Source organism: Orcinus orca, chromosome 4, assembly GCF_937001465.1.
Source record: "Orcinus orca chromosome 4, mOrcOrc1.1, whole genome shotgun sequence".
NCBI classification, from domain to species: domain Eukaryota; kingdom Metazoa; phylum Chordata; class Mammalia; order Artiodactyla; family Delphinidae; genus Orcinus; species Orcinus orca.
This window is the reverse complement of record NC_064562.1, coordinates 26,853,019-26,870,553: the sequence shown is the minus strand read 5'-3', so window position 1 is coordinate 26,870,553 and position 17,535 is coordinate 26,853,019. Positions and strand designations below refer to the sequence as shown.

At 45.5% G+C, this 17,535-nt stretch overlaps 1 protein-coding gene across 1 annotated transcript in view; it reads left to right on the top strand.

Annotated features, from left to right (window-relative positions):
• Positions 1 to 10,805: 10,805 nt before the first annotated feature.
• LOC117195964 (uncharacterized) overlaps positions 10,806 to 17,535 on the top strand; it is a 55,152-nt gene continuing 48,422 nt past the window's right edge. Inside the window, exons 1-4 of the mRNA XM_049709345.1 lie at positions 10,806 to 10,926; positions 13,016 to 13,132; positions 13,229 to 13,671; positions 14,179 to 14,283. Coding sequence (XP_049565302.1) covers positions 10,806 to 10,926; positions 13,016 to 13,132; positions 13,229 to 13,671; positions 14,179 to 14,283 — 786 coding nt within the window. The remainder of the gene's footprint in view (positions 10,927 to 13,015; positions 13,133 to 13,228; positions 13,672 to 14,178; positions 14,284 to 17,535) is intronic.

The following is a 17,535-nucleotide window of genomic DNA, read 5'->3' as shown; positions in this document are numbered from 1 at the left end:
CAGGGCCTCTTGTTTATGAGGTAGGAGTTCTCCCCTTCATAATTCTTTCTTATTTTTTTTTTTTTTGCGGTACGCGGGCCTCTCACTGTTGTGGCTTCTCCCGCTGCGGAGGACAGGCTCCAGACGTGCAGGCTCAGCGGCCATGGCTCACGGGCCCAGCCGCTCCGCGGCATGTGGGATCTTCCCGGACCGGGGCACGAACCCGCGTCCCCTGCATCGGCAGGCGGACTCCCAACCACTGCGCCACCGGGGAAGCCCCATCATTCTTTCTTGATAGCTGGATCTGTAAAAGAGGAAAATGTAAATTCTGCTCATGTTCATAGGAGCTGCAAAGGAGAAAAGGAAAATCAATTGCTGTATCCCCTTAGGATTCCTTTTTTGATGGAGTTAAGGTAAGTATAGTTAATTCGTTGTCAGTTTTCAATAGAACTGTAGAACTAGAACACAGAATCTATCTCAGTTCATACTTCTAAATTATTTTCCCCTACAGGTGGCTTTCTACCCTATTTAGTGAGAATATCTGGATTACAGATAATGTTATCCAACCACAAAAGACATTCCCGTGGAGTTTGATCACCTGAGTTTGAAGTCTGACTCGAAAGCACCTTATAAAAAGAAAGATTGAACTAAATGGTCTCTAAGACCCCTTTCCGCCCTAACAGATAACATCTAATATACGCAGATTCCACTACTCTTTCTAAACAAGCAAAAGTCAGTAGTCTTTGAAGCAAAAGTGGTCGCAAAGCAGAATCCTTGCAGGGCAGTTATAGCGAAAAATGGTACCTCAACATTTTCAAGCCACAACAGACTTAAGGGAGAAAACAATGACTAAAAATACTTTTTTGCCCACTTCAGAGTTTGGGAGGCCTAAAATGTGTCTCTTCTGATTAAACACCAAGTCATCATGCTTGGATTGCCTGTAGTCATCTCGAGGGTGGCTTAAACATATGTTACCAAACTATGGGTACTTAATCTGGTGAGATGAGCTGCGGGTAGCCAGGCGGGGATGGAAAGGTCTTGCCCTGCCCATCTTCATCTCTCTAACTCTGCACCCTCCTTCTCCCACCACCTGCTTCCAACCTCCTCAAGTGCAGCTGTGCCCGCTAAGCTCCTGCCGACCATGTTTCAGATGTTTTTCTGGGGAAGAGCAAATGGTTTCTTTTAACAGGTCATGAAAGACATTTTAGTTTTAACATAATGAAAGAATATATTGACACTATTCTCATTTTGCCACTTTTTGAGACGGACTCTCAGCCCAAGAACTCTAAGCACATTATCAAAGCTTCCAGGTGCTTCCATTGAATAGAAAGGCTCCATGTGTCTTACAGAGACACAGGAAAATAACTGATCGGTCCCCGTCATCAGACAAGCAAAACTAAAAGAGTAAACACTGGGCTAGGACCTGAGGAATTTATCTAGGCATCCTCCAGCCTGAATTCCAGAATGACGTCTCTCCAGTCTCAAAGATTTCTAGATAAGAGATGCCATCACTTGGCTTCAGTGTTCTCATATTTATTTAACTGCAATTCCTAATTAGTGGTCTACAGACTTCTCAGTGTGTATTACAAAGGACCATCAGGGACTTCCCTGGCGGTGCAGTGGTTAAGTCTTAGCTTTCCAATGCAGGGGGTGCAGGTTCGATCCCTGGTCGAGGAGCTAAGATCTCACATGCCTCGTGGCCAAGAAACCAAAACATAAAACAGAAGCAATATTGTAACAAATTCAATAAAGACTAAAAATGGTCCACATCAAAAAATCTTAAAAAAAAAAAAAGAGACCATCAAGTCCCCTTTCCCCTATGTCCCACTTCAAACAGAATGTCTATTAGAACATTCTCCATGCAATGGGTTTAATCAGCATTTGTAGCCTCTCTCTCTCTCTCTCTTTTCTGGGTTCCACTAAAAAGCTGAACGCTGACATTTATTTTGGAAAGAAATTCCAGAGATAAAGGTGGGAAAGTAGATGAGTGAAGCAAGTTAAGAGGGGAAAGCCAATCCCAGGGCACATCGGTGAGCTAGTCATCGTTGTGAACAACTGGGATGCAACCCGTCTGGGAAACCTCATGCGGAGCTGTGTAAATGTATTTCAGAATTGACAGCCCAAGGGAGAGAAGGGAGAAGTGGCCAGAGTAGCCACAGAGAGTGTGAACTCCCTTGCACTTCCAGCTTTGCCCATGATTTGCAGTGGCTGAGTCGGTCCCCACAGACAGCCACAGAGTTGGCCAAGAAGCCAGTGGGGCAGAAAGCAAGAGCTGCTTGGTGAAGCCGAGGGAAGGTGCTGTCAATCCCACCTGACCGTAGCTGGTGGCTACAGCAAAGGCTGGAGTCATAAGGTGAGTTTGTGAGACGCAGAACAATAGGTGTCTTATAAAATGGTCATATTTGGCTTAAAGGTTGGCGTCACTTTAGCCTCTAAACCAACGTTGGCTACACATCCAACCTATTAGGTTAGCTTGAAGCTCTTCTCCATTCCTCCACTGGGAGCTGGGCAGAGACAAGGCAGTGTTGGGTCCTGGCGCTACGGAAGGGAAGATGTGGCATATGAGAAGCAGATAAAGGCCCTCTCACCTGTATGGCGCAGTCTCTTTAGAATCCTCCCTCCTTTGGGGTTTGCTTTTTGATTTCTCTAACGAGATTGAGCCCTTCTAGGACTTGATTAAGGGGAAATCACTTGACAGGGACATGGGCTGTCTCCCACCTCAGAGAGCCTCGTTGACCTGGGAGAGCCCCGTGAGAGCCCAGAACGAGGCCAGCGGCGAGGGGCCATCCCCCAGACTCGGTGGCCACCTCAAGCCCAAGCAAAAGGCATCCTGGTGGCTCTCCTAGGTCCCAACTTCTCGTGAATGCAGGTCCAGCAAAGGGGTTGGTAGCCGGAACTCATTGAGGAAAAAAAAGTTACATTCGCCTGGCATTTTCTTTGTACTTGTATCTCCCAGGGGAACCTGGGGCTGAACAGTGAGGTATCTGTCCTCATGGAAAACAACTGACTGAAAATTGAAATATTCAGATATTTCACCTGTTTCTTTCCATCTCTAACCCACAACTGGCAGTCCTTTCACTAATGGAAGATTTGGCTAAGCGTGGTTACATAGAACATAGAGAGACTGCATAGAGAACACACACAGTACAGATATAAACATTATAGATATGCATTTGTGTGAGAGCATCCAGAAGGAAGACCATGAATTTTCTTATTCTGGAATTCACAATATTAAAAGATAGTACTTTTCATTTTTCCTTTGTACTGCTGAAAATAAATACAGGTTGATGAAAGAGTAACATATGAAAAGAATAATTAAGAGTCAAAGAAATCTCGTTAATCAGAATATGCCCTTGCCCATCTTTTCTACAATTAAATAAACGGGCATAGCAATGGGTCATCACCATACTATCGGTCAAGGTCCCGTCTCTTTATGGCATCAGACAATAGACATGGCAGCAATCACTGAATATGCAGGAATCTTGGTTATGCAAAGAGGCCAATGTGTCTTTTTAAATGGGCAGAATAATAATTTCCCATTGATGAAGGACTTTACAATTTGGCGTGTCTGCCTGTGAGGAAGGCTAAATTGTGTTTACATGTGATCTTGTGTCACGGGATCCTGCCTTTAAATATGAGCTCCTCACATTACCCATAATCCACCGCCTCCCTCATTATTATTCTCTGCACCTGTTCTCCACAACCCAGAGTTTCCACCCCAGTTGCCATGTTCTATAGCAAGCCCAAGCCCATCCGACCAATCACTTCTCCCCGCAAACCCCAGACTCCGCTTCCACTCTAACCTTGACCAATTTCTCTCCTTTTCATTCATTATTAAGTGAGCAACCAATATGCGGAAAGTCATGTGCTGGCAGCTGGTAAGAAACAGAGATAAAGTAAGATACATTCCCTAGCTTTAAGACATCTACCAACCCATAGAAGAAATGCACGTTTGAACAAATGCATTATAATACCAGGAAAAAGTACTCATAAATTGCTATAGAAATATTGAATAAAGAGTGACTACTTCCAACCAGGGTGACAGGAGGCTTTGTGGGGGACGGAGCATGCCAACTGCAATCTGAAGGCTGAGTAGGATTCTCAGAGGCGGGAAAAGTGGGGAAGGCATTCCAGATTGAGAGAACAGCTTGAGGAAAAGCAAGAAGGTGAGAAACTGCATGGTGGGTTCTGTTGTGCTAGAAGATTATAATGAAACCAAACAAAGCCAGCTTGTGCAGGGCTTCGAATCCCTTGTTAAGGAGCCTGAACATCTAAACGACTCTCTAGTTAATAAGAGCTAAGAAAACATTTTGAGGAGGAGAATGGCAGGATCTGACCTGTGTTTTAGGAAGATAATTCTAGCAGCGCTGCAAAAGGAGGACTCGAGAGACAAAAATGAACCAGAGAGATGTGGTAGGTTCAAATATCCTGAACTGAAGCCACCATGTTCTCCCTTAAATCTGCCCCTTAACCATGTGTTCTTTAGACCAATAAGGGCACACCCACCCTCCAAGTTACTCGAGCTCCAAAACTTGGGGTCAGCTTTGCCTCCTTCTGTCTCTCCTCTTCCTTTCTCTTCCTCCCTTGCTTTGGACCGCGAATCCATCAAATTCCTGTTCATTTTATCTGCCAAGACTTGTATGAATCTCTCCTGTATTTCCCCTCTTCACATCCTGGCGCAGGTCCTCGGCATCCTTGCGAGGTGTCTCACAATAATCTCCTCTCTGAACAGGACATTCTCAGGTAGAAAAGCCTGTGAAGAAGGTATTCTAGAGATCGGAAGAAAGTTCATGATCAGACTTGTAGACACAATGGTGGTATCTGGAGCCAGCGGCGAGGGTGACTACACGATAGCAGCAAGAGCAACAACAACAAAGGCACCAAAGACAGAACCCAGGGAGACGCCAACTTTACAGGGGGAGGAGGCCACACAGGAGACCAAGCAACAACGATCAGAGAAGTCACGGCCAAGCATAGCACTTAGAAGGAGCCGCGGGAAGAGGGCCACATGTGCAATTCCACAGAAGGTTGAGGAGGCCGAGGTTGAATTGCACAGACTTTACCGATGTGCTGGTCCTTGGTGATCTTTCAGGATGCAGTGTCAGTGACAGGTTGGGGGTAGAAACCAAATTCCAACAGGTTAAAGAATGAATTGATGGTGAGCAGCTGGTGACAAGGAGAAAAGTCTACTCTTGTATGAAGTTTGGTAGTGAAAGAAAAAAAAATCATGCATGCCTCGTACTTGCCCAAAGATGTCAAACCATCCCTTCCCTCTCAGGGAGATCTAACCTGTCCCCATCCCTACTTCACAGTCCTTTGAAGAGAAGAGAAAGCTGCTGACCTTACAATCCCAGCCGTGCTTCAAACCAATTTTCCTCATCATTTTTGGTATAATTCATCCTGTGAAGTGCATGTGCTCTGTCTTCACACCATCCCTGCTCTTGCTATCTGCCTGGACCAGTTTCTGTCAGTCAAAGACATCTGCAGGAAAAGGGCTGCATGGGTGAAATTTAGTGGTACTTCTCCTAAATACAAGAGTCTGGAGAATTGCAAAAAAAGAAAAATGGTCAAGGGATGGAAAGCCACCCCCCACTACTGTGGCCAGAATGATCAAATAATAAGGATTCCAGTGTGAAAAGATGAAGGCTTAGAAAGGAATATGATAGGTCTCTTAAGCGACATGTTGGGGGGACTTCCCTGATGGTCCAGTGGTTAAGACTCCGCGCTTCCACTGCAGGGGGCACAGGTTTGATCCTGGTCGGGGAACTGAGATCCCACATGCAGTGCAGCCCAACTAAAAAAAAAAAAAACCACGTGATATATATGGCCAGAGAGGACAGGCTCAGTCACCAAATTCCAGAAGATTAGACCTCAGGGGTAAATCCTGAAGCTTAAACGTGATTGTTTATGTCGGAGCCCTGGTCTCACGCTACCCTGACTGTCATTTTCTGATGCGTTGCAAACCCCACCTTTGTGGAGAGCAGTGGGTCTCCAACCCTTCCGGGATGCACACCACTCAGCTGGGCTAAAAGAGCTACAACTCAGTGATTCCCCCCCATGCCTGCTGCCAACTCACCAACAGGAAAAAAATAACCCTCGTCAGACATAATGGAAAGAAAGGTATGGGGTTTTATGAGCTGGAAGTGAAATAATCTGTTTCTTATTAAATATCATGAGAAAATTATTAATTCATGCCAGAAACACAAATATAAATATTATCATATTGAAAGCGTTTATTCTGAAGGAGACCATCTGGCAGGGCCTCACAGACCACACTTTGACAAGCAAAGTGTATGTGTCACCCTGGCGGGCTCTTCCATTAAAGCAGTGAATCCAGAGGAAGTGAAAATGGAAGGGTTTTTAAGGGGAGTACTTTGCAGTAATGACATCATGACATCTGCTAGATACTTATCACGTGTTTCTCTAGAGGTGGGCCAGCTTGTACAAATGCTATTATATGAAAACTTAAATTTTCAAAACAAGGGGTAGTGATTATTTCAGAACCTCTCCCCTTAAAATTGAATTCTCTTCTTGGGTACCAAATTCCAGAAGAGTATATACCTGCAAATGTATAGAGCATTCATTGTTTAACATAAATGTAGAGGGGAAGATGAAGGAAAATGTAGGAAAGAGAAGACACAATTATAGATGAACCAAAAATTGAAAATACAGAATCCTGAAAATATAAAGTAAATGCATGGTTCTTAATGCAGTTTTAAAAACCTCACACTGTCACTCTTTTGCAGGAAGGCAGGGGGATATCTATAATTTGGAAAACATCCCCGTCTCTGGAGACAGATGGAACACTGGTCGCACACAAAGAGGAGGAAACCCTGCACTCCAGAAAAGAAGAAACGCTGATGGCAGCTTGAAGAAATGCCTGATTCCCTTGAGGATCCATGCGGACCGTTTTCATCTGCCCGCCCTATATTCTCAGAAGACTCTGAGCTTAATTTTGTTCACATCTTCTGCCTTCACTTGCTCCAAGGTGCTACTGTTGGTTGACTATCAGTGCTGTGTTGGAACCTTTCCCAAATCTCTCTCCTCTATGTCACAAATCAAGTCCAGTGGGGAGTCCTAGAGAATCTCTGAAGAACAATTCCTCAGTCTAGAATAACGGAGGTCAGCAGAGCCGACCCCGATGGGCTTCCAGTACTTGAGAGTTTATTCCCATCTTGGCCCTAACTCAAGACCACCAGCCATCCACCTACCAAAGTTCAATTGCTACGTATGGAGTCATCTGAAAAGGGCCACATGACACATCAAAACGATATTAATAGGATATACTGCTTTCGTACTTACTTAGGCCTGTCTCACATGCTAGTGAGAATGCCAGCATCTATCAATGAGGAGCTCTGTATCTGTCAGGGGTTTTGAGGCTACGTGGTAGTTGGGGTTACTCAAGCCCTAATTACCTTTTAGTTAGGAGAGTGAGTAATTCAGATTACATTCTCTTCTCTTACTGTCTCTTCACATCAAACACTTTAGTGTGTATATTAGAAGTCGAAGAAACGGCCCCCATGCAATCCAAATCTCCTAGGAGAATTCGGAACCTCAATGTCAACACCTGCATTCCTCATATTTTTAAACGTTTAATAACTATCTGTAGTCCTTTGCAAAAGGTAAGACATGCACATGGTAAGTAAAAACCAACCCAATGATTATGTTTCAGGAAGAATAATTTTGTTTGCATCTTCTGCTTTTCCTTTGCTCAAAGATACTCTGGGTTGAGCCTTTCCTAAACCTCTCTCCTGTATGCCACATACAAACTCCAATGGGTGGACTGAGAGAATTTATGGAATGAATTCCTCAGGCTAGAATAGTAAGCTTCTGGGGGTGGGGCGGTGAGGCGGGGGACGGCAGAGCTTCGTACACCAGACCTTAAGCCAACGGTCCTGACCTGCTGTAAGCTTGGTCGCTGTTCTGCCACGTTTGTCCAAATGTATGATCTATTCAGGACAGCTCATTGAGTGACAAATTAGATTACAGGAATGAGGGGACAAACTATTTGCCTATGCCTCTTGTAAGCTATTCGTCATAAAAAGGAATATTTAGGTAGGTAGTTGAAGGATGATTAAGAGAGAATGAGAGTTACAGAGAAATGGCAGGAATTTGGAGCATCTAGTTTCATTTCCTCATTATATAAAAGAAGAAACCGTGGCATGTACGGGGTGGGGGAAGGTCAGAGAGGAGAGAGAGAGACAGAATGAAACAAAGATATTTGCTTAAAAATTTATAAAAATAATCATGTCTTCTATAAGTCATATTAACCCAAGGCAGTCTTATGGTTCAGTTTCAGCATCAAATCCCAGAAAAACAGTCCCACAGAAAAAATATAATTAACAGCAATTCAAGTAAAACACCAAAGAAGGGAGTACATTCTTGATGTATATCCAAAGATCTTAAAGATCTTCTTAGGACATTTTCCTCACCTCATTGACAAACTCCTCCAAACCTACTCTTCTCACTCTCTCTAGAACCCCTTAAAGTTCTGCCCAATGTTCAGGCCACATAGCCACTTCTCTCTCCTCCTCAGAACTTTTATATACATCAATTTAACCTTTCTGGTTTATTCCTCACCACCCCACATCCTAGAACTAAAGGTGTGGGCCTTCAGATTGAAAGAGCCTATCAGTATCAAAGAGGATAAACTTAAAAAATAAACTCACACATAGAGACATCATAATAAAACTCCAGAACACCAAGGTGGAAAAGACAGTGCTAAAAGAGTCTACAAAGGAGTGAGAGTGAGATCAACCACAGAAGTTTCAAGAAAATAATGGAACAATAGCTTAGAAATGCTCAGGAAAAATGAATTTGGACTTAGAGTTCCGTAACAAGCCAAACTAACACTGGAGATGAAAATAAATTCTCAGGAAAATTTATTATCCACAGACACTCTCTGGTGGAGAAAGGAGAAGAACAAAGGAAAACCTACCAGAGAATGTACTCCAGCCAGAAGAAAAATGAATCCAGGAGAATATATTCATTTTTTATTTCTGTAATCAAAAAGTAACTTTTGAAAAGATTGGGGAGAAAGAAAAATAGGAAATACAACTTAATTCTTTACTTTTATATCCATTCCATTTTACCTTTGTATAATATGTCATCACAGTTTACAAAATGCTTTCAGATAAACTGTCAGTAGCCACAATCACAGGACCTACAAAAATATGTTTTAAGAGGAACCATGTTGGAACAAATAATAATTCCAATAAAACCTGGAATTGCCCTTCCTGAGGGTGGTAATGCTCTTCTTGCCATGGAAGCTGACTGCCTTGCACCAATCATCATGAGGATAATGATAGTGGCTCTGAGGAGGGGTGATGAATGTCAGGTTTAGCAGACTGTTTTTCTTACTCTGCCTGCCAAGTTGGACTAGATTATGAATTGGTAGGGAAGGAGCTCAACAGAAGTAAGAACTATAAAATTTCAGACCAGCTGGTGCACCGAAAAGGGACTCGTTAGGCGCTCAGGCTATGAGGGCTGGGGACTAGAAATCTCTCGCTGCCAGGATGTAGCCAAAGGGACCCACTCTGTGCAAGAGGCCTGCTAATAAAAGATCTTAGGCTCCACAAAGGCTTCTGTTGAGAGGTCTATGGTGCTATTGCCTATGATGACACACACGATGAATTTAGGGCTTGGAATCTCTCGCTTGAACTTTTTGACGCCATCCCGGTGTGTGCCAGAGAAAGAGCAGCTGTTGAAAAGCAAACATTTTCCTGTCTCTAAAAATAAAATGCTGGCAACACTTCAGCCCCCTGTGCCAAGACCCGGCCCTTCCCAGGATAAACAATAGGTGGCCAAGCTGATCAGAGGCAGGCACTGAGCCCCAGGTCCAGCTTGGAATGCCTAGGTGCGGCCATGTGCAGCTGTAAAGCTAGAAGCCAGAGGGGGCCCTCCCTTCTCCACAGCTGATGGAGGGCAGCTCCAGCCCTCCAGCCAGGGACCAGTTGCGGCAGACTTGGGTTACACCAGAAACCTTGACGCAGCTGAGGTCATAGAACTCCCACCAACCCCTGCCCTCACAGCCCTGGGGTGCACGGTGACGGATCTGAGGGCCTGTGAGATCCTGTCCAGAGAAAGTTCCCTACGAAGGAAAGTTTCATAAGGATCTATCTGCATTCATCACTCAGGGCTGTGGCCATCCCCTGTCAAAACCCATCATGCCCAGCTGAGAGCCCTTACCTGCTAGACACAGGCCCCATAAACCAACTTAGTGTGGAGATGCTATAATAACTCATCCTTCCCACTCTAATTCCCTCCCAACTCATCAAATGCTTCTACAACACTGTTCCAGCCCCTGTGCCTTGTCATTGGGGTTCAAATCTTCCTGAGACCATAAGCTTGGCTGTTTGATGGTTTGGGGAGTTAAAAGGGCTAAGAGGGGGTTAAGGGAAGAGAGGGACTAAATACAGCAAATATTTGCAGACATAATCACTCCAGAAACATGCTTCAGTGGAACAGAGTGTAGGGCCGACCCAGATGATAGATGTCGCCCACCCAAGTGTCGTATCATAAATAAAACTGAATGAGCCCATTCTCCTGCGGAACCAGAGCGACGCCTTTCACACTATAAATATTTATGTAGTCATGGTCCTTAAAAGACTTCATTTTTCCAGGTAAGTAGACTTTAATGAAAAAGTTAAGCAGAGCTTTTCCCGCCATTACAGAATAGTCGCTGCAGCTTTTCAACGGGTATTCCACGGAAAGGAAAAGAAAAAGAAGAAAAGGAAAAAATAAGGCTCCTTCCCAGGAGGCTGCTGCTTGGAGATCTCATTTGTGCCAGTCCAGGTTCATTCTCATTCAGAAAGTGACAGCCGTCAATGGGGTGGCGGAAACCAGAGGAAGCTCTATTGGACTCCTTCGGCCCAGGCCTGTGTGATGAAGGGAGCACACGAAGATACACGTCACCCAAGTTCAGACCCCTCCCACCACCTCTGCCAGGTGAGACCGGCTCCTTACTGCTCTCAGCTCTCTCTGCCCGCCTTAGTAACAGAAAAAATGTACACCTCAGCCCACTACTCTGCTCACTGGAGAAGCATTCTCAGAAGGTGAGGATGTGTGTCTGGGTGTCTGGGAGTGTGCATGTCAAGTCCACCACTCCTGCTTTTATCCGCTCCTGGTTGCATGAAGCAGGGCACCCCAGAAACCCTGCCAGCATCTGACCCGCTTTTCCTGCACTCTTCATCTCACACCCTCCGCCAAGAGCAACCCCCCCCTTGGGCTCCCAGCAGCGCTGTCATACTCCCCTACTCCAAGGCACTGTGGCAATTCTGCCACCTGGAGCTCGGGAGCCATTGTCTCCACAACAGTTCATGCTAATTTTCATGTCACTTTGCAGTTTACTCATCTCTTCAATGTATCAAAACCCTAGCCCAAGTCCACCAAGCCAGTTTCTTTCCCAGGGCTGGCCTTCTGCCCGGGCTCCCTTCCCCTCCAAACCTCAGGGTGGCCTCTGCTATGTCAGCCTGAACTGGCCTCTCTGGGAAAATTTGATGATCGTTTGGTTCTAGTCTCGGGAAATCTTGTTTCACCAGGAACAAGAGTCTTTGGTTTTGTGCAATGAGTCTCAGGCCGCCTTGATCATGCCTATCTGGGGAGGCTGGGGCTGCCATGTATGGTCCTCGCTCTGTGCCACCCACCTCTCCGTGTAAGTCGCAGCTCTTTGCCAGGACAGCCTGAGTCATAAAACTCAGCACATTCCTTACGCGTTGGATAGTCTTTCCTTGCTATTACTTTGCTTTTGTTTTATGCAGCACCTGGTTTCATTTTAAAAATTCAAATAAAATCTCATGGTCGGGGCTCAGGTGGGGTGGGGGGGGGGTAGGAAGGAAAGAAAAAAAGAAAGGAGTGAAGCCTAGGTTAGGGGAAGGAAGAAAGGGCTGTAACTCCCCAAATAGGCAAGACCCAGAGCAGGACAGAGAGTGGGGCAGAGTAAAAGGCAGGGGAGAGAGAGACAGGGAATGTGCTAGCACTGAACTGAATTTGATCAGTCATTTTTCTGTATGTGATAAAGCACATGATGTCAGTCTCCTCCCCAAATGAGGCCCCAGGTCTCAGTTAGTCCTTTACTCATAAACCATGGGATCTTCTGTAAACCCCTACACTTTCTGAGTCTCCTCAATAAACTGACAGACTTCTTTTTGACGAATTCTAAGGAACTTTCCAGTTACAACACTATGATTCTACGAACCTATCTGTTCCCTTTTTTCTTAGACCACAAACCCCAACCCATGTGTATGGGAATATTTTTCCAGAGGCTAACATTTGTTTTTTTGTCTTTAGGGGGCAGAGAAATGGGGGACAGAAAGGGAGAAGGTGTAGACCCAACCGTATAAATGTTTCTGGTCAAACTGAATTTCTGTGGCCAGGTTATTTTGTAAAATCATCCGTAAAGCTGTTCACACCGGGTTTTAGAATTTAAAGAGTATTCTATTAAGCTATGCTTTGCATTCCGGAAAAAAAAAAAAACCACAAACACTGAAAGAAAGAATGAATAAATACCTATTAACATAGAGAACTGTGTTTTCTTGGAGTAGTAAAACGTATTAATTACAGCACAAGACCAGGACCCTTAGGTATTTAGACCTTCAACAGAGGCCGTCACCTCCCTCTGCCCGAGATCCTCTCCACGAGGCTGGCCAGGGCAAAACCCTGAAGGTTTCCGAGTGGCTCCAAGGCAGCATTCCAAAGCACGGTTTGGAGACCTTAAAAAAACCATACGAAGGGATCCCGGGAATCAGACCAGATGGCTTTCCGGGAAGGTATTTAGCCTAACTTCGGCTAAAGAACAAAAATAACCACTAGGAGGTTTGGGAAGGCGGGGTGGGGGGGGGCATGGGTATGTAGGGGTGGTATGCGACTTTTAATTACCTTTTCTATTTAACAGAAATCATACAGAGAAGGACGGCTTGGTAAATGGGAGTAAACGGGGCACCGGGCAGAGAGCCGGGCGCGGGCGCGGAGGAATAGGTGTAGCAGGAGGCAGCTACTTCCGTAACCACACGTAGTTCGGCGTCCCCCGGTGGGACAGCAGCAGCGGAGGCCCTTCGCGCCCGGGACAGCGACGTTGCCTTCCCGCACGCAGGGTCTCCGCGCCCTCCCTCCAGCGCGCTCGGCGCGGGCGGGGGCAGCGCGCAGGAGGATGGCGGTGGGAATGCAGGGGGAGGAGGGTCGCAGAGCCGGAGGAGAAAAAGCAGGAGAATGGGCCGGACACTAGACCCAGCGGGGTAGGAGGATCTTGGAGGGAGGAGGAGGACCTGCGGAGAGGCGGGAGGCGAGCGCACGGGAGGAGCCGGGAGACCAAGACGGCGGCGGGGAGGGGCCGGGCCGTGGGCGGGGCGGGACGTGGGAGGGGCTTATGGAGGCTTGAGGGCACTCCGGAGGGGGCCGAGGCGAGAAAGGCCGCGACTCGCCCCGCCCCCAGGCTCCGCCCCCGCCGCGACGCGGACCGCCCCTCCTCGCCAGCTTGCTTCCTGGCGGCGCCTCGCGCGGAGGAAGACCTGGCGGTGCAAGGCTGCAGCTCTGCCGGCTATTGGTCTGAATACAAAAGAGCCTTTCTCACACCCCTGCGCCCTTCCCGGCCCGGGACCCCCGGACGGAAGGGGCTGGCTCGTTGGACGCTGGAGACGACAGCTGTCGGGGCCACACCACCATTTCTGTGGTTCTTGCAGAGAAGTGTGGTTCCAAGTATTTATTTTAAAGGAAATTTTAATAATGATTATAACGATGACTTTTGTCCCCTCTTCCAATTTAAGAGAAAAAACAAACAGGGATGAAGGCGTTTGAAGCCCCGGCAAGTGCCCAAGAAAGCTAACCTGCCCGAGTCCGGGTCTTCCCGGGCCCTCTCATACCTCAAAGGCGTTAATTAAGCAAGCTCTGGGCCTCCAGCTTTGTGGCTTCGTTTTCCGACTCAGCTAAATGATGAGAATGGTCTTCCCAGACTGTAAACGGAGTATTGATCAGCTTCTGAGTCTTCAGATGAGCTAGTCTTGCTTGTAGAATTACATGGTTCCCGAAGCTGGAAAAAAGAAATGGCCTGGTTGTCAGCACTCGCCCAAACGCTAAGGTTACTTTTTTGAACAGAATTGGGAATTAAATTGCCAAGACATCGGTAACGAGCAGGAATTGGGACTGTTCCTGCATTTTCTTCCACCTCCTTTAACCTTCCTATTTCATGTATTGTGTCTGTGACAGGAAGCCCAGATCAATAAGCAGGAGAGGAAAAAAAGGCAAGAACTCTTGGAATCAATAACCGAACCATTCACTGCTTCTCTACTTCCCCTTAATCATCCTTTAGCGGTAAGATTTTTTTCCCCCTGTCTTCCCTACCATCCCTTTAGTCCAGACATTCCTGGGTGTGGATGTCTCTGCTTTCCAGTGTTACATCATGAACTTCTTGAAAACAGGACCCAGAAATATAAATATGCAGAAGATGGTTACCAAAAGCATTAGACACCAAGCAAATACTTTTTAAAGTGAGAATACTGTTAATGATGGTTGAAATTTTCATTCAGTCCTTACTTATTGCTGAAAATCTCATTCAGTCCCTACTTGCTGCTGATGCAGGAATGTGTACATTTTACATCTCAGTGCTTGTTCCCATTCCCCCAAATATAATGCCTATTTTTTTTCAAATTAAGATTTTTGCCTTGGCCTATAAATTACAAGTTGTGATTTATTCTTTACTCAGAACTCTAGGCCCAAGGCTTCCCAAACAAGCACCCCATATTAATTGTGTGGGGTGTGCCTGTGTGTGTGTGTGTGTTGTACTTTTAGCCTGTTGCACCATATAAACAAGAGCAGGATGTAATGTCATTAATTTGTCGGTAATTGTTGACTAAAAAGAAGCTACTGTGAGTATAGAAAATTCACTTTAGGGGAGGGGGTCGGGGAAGCACCTCGAAGAGACAGGCAACTGTTCCCTGGAACAGCTGCGGACACTGGCAGCGGAATTGCTTGGCATCAGTACAACTCTGTGCAGCAAGAGGGATTTATTTATTTAACAATAGTTCATGATTCTCCCAAGCAACTCCCAGGAGGCCAGCTAGCAGTAAATATACTTTCAGGAAATCAGCTACCCTTCCTAGAAGCAGGCATCAACCCTACAGGGAAGGGAGGTCCCTGGCTGCCCGCATAATACAACATTCAGTGGACTGCCCAGCTTCAAATGCCCCCACATAACTCCCTCCACTGCCTGCCACAGCCCTGCCCTCCCATGCTAGGAAGGTTACCTGGTAACTTTCTGGAAGGCCACCATTAAATAGATTAGCTACCTGGGAACGGAGGTGGGCCGTTTCAACCCTGTCCCATTAGCGAAATTTATCAGATAAGCCTGTTGGTGCCCACAGACTAGGATTTTCCAAAGTGATATGTATATATACTGGTGGTTCTTATGATAATGTTAGATGGTAGTTGAGTAACATTTTTATTTTAATGGTCAGGTTTTGGTTTTTTTTGGCCTCGCCGTGGTGCGGCAAGCGGGATCTTAGTTCCCCCACCAGGGATCGAACCCATGCCCCCTGCAGTGGAAGCTTGGAGTCTTAACCAATGGACCACCAGGGAAGTCCAGGTTTTTTTGTCTAATGCACATAACTAGCATACCAAACCCATGGTATTGTAAATATAATTACTTAGGGTGAGGCCACATTTTTTAAGTCAATTTAAAGAGAAATCTTATAAGCAAAATAGGATAGCAGAAATCGTTGTAACTTTTATATTAAATGAGGTGAAGTCAGTAGGGTGCTTGTAGAAACCAGTTTTTATTCTTTCTTTCTCTAGAAGTCTCTGCCAGAACTCTTAAGATATAAGAAGAATCCCATTTTCATATCCTGTTAAAAATTACTGGGTTTTGAGAATGTCTGAGAAGGCAAGACAAAGCCCCTGCTCTGGAGGGCCACGTCAGGGGGAGCAGGGACAGGAGATGTTGGGTAGCAGAACGGGCACATGAGGAAGCTGAGCCCAGGACCCTGGGCACCCACGGTGGGTCCCCAGAAGGGGAGGACAATCTGAGAACTTACTGCCTTTTTCACAAGAGGTGGAATCCAGCAAATCCCTGATGTCACTGATGAGAATTTGGACCGTAGGAGAGAAATTCCAGTCCCTAAAAGCCTCTTTGAGGCTTGTTTCCAAAATAACTGTAGAGATCTAAATGTTCATGATGTTCATGATGTTCATGATGCTTTGGGGAAGACTGCTTATCAGAATAGCCTATTTCTATAGTCTTTTCTATTTATCACATGATTGTAAATTGTGGATTACCTTCACACCAATTCTAAACACACACACACCTCCACCCTCACGGCTACACTGTGCAAAATTACTGACACTCCCAGGGATCCACTGTTGGGTGACAAGTGAAAAGATTCTTACATGCTTCAGGAACTCTCTCCTTAGTCAGCTGTACTTCATCAGGTTCTCAGATGCTGGCTTTTTAATTCTCACATCTGGCATGAAGAGACAGACAGCCAGTGTGTAAGTGCTCGTGGTAGAGTCTATCATAGTATAAATAAATGAACTGTACAGACATTCCTAAACCATTTTTTAATCAATAGTTCATACACACTACCTACCTCACACACACACACACACACACACACACACACACATATGCTACCCTCCCACCCCGACCCCCAGCTTCTGTCACCATCACAGCCTTTTCACAGGTGCACTCTTTTTCAGAGCTGCTGCTAGCAGTGCCTCTATGGGAATCCCCCCACTATTTACTTCTGCTTCCTACCATCCTTACAGTTAGGAGAGGTACGTGCAATGACGTAACAAAGTGCATGATGGGAGGAAGGAGGCAAAAATGCAAAAGGCCTTAAATGACTTCAGACTCTGGAATGGATGAAGATATCAGATAAAGATCATAATTACAATAAAGGCAGAACATGAATGTAAAGTGGTAGTTTGGGATTGGACTTACAGGTTCTTTCATAACTTGGAGGTGCTAGAGGAAAATCCCCAGACAGAATTTGGTGTGCCTGTGAAAGAGAGGTAAAAATAAAACCAACCACATTCACAATAGAAACTTAATAAAATTCCTTTTCCACTGTTGTGTTTCCACTGTGTCATCCTCCCCATTCAAAAGGCATTTGATACTGCTGTCAGCAGCCACTATACTAACAGATACTAGCAATAGAATAGAAAGACAAAATTGGAGAAAATATTTATAAAATTGCTATCCTTATATGCAAATAGCCTACACAAGCCAATAAGAAAAAGCTAAACACCCTGGTAGAAAAATGGGCAAAGGAAGTGAATACAATCACTTCTCGTTGCTCATGGATTCCATATTTGAGAATTTGCCTGCTTTCTAAAATTTATATGTAACCCCAAAGTCAATACTCGCAGCACTTTTTAGATTGTTCAAGGACATGCCCAAAATGGCAAACAGTTTGAGTCACCTGACGTGCAGAGTCTCGATGGAGGTCCAACAAGAGCACACTCTTTCTTGTTTCAGCTCTCAGACAGTAAACAAAGTATCCTTTTTGCAGCCAATTTAATGCCACATGTTCTGCGTTCTCATATTTTTTTGTTAATGACTTCACTGTT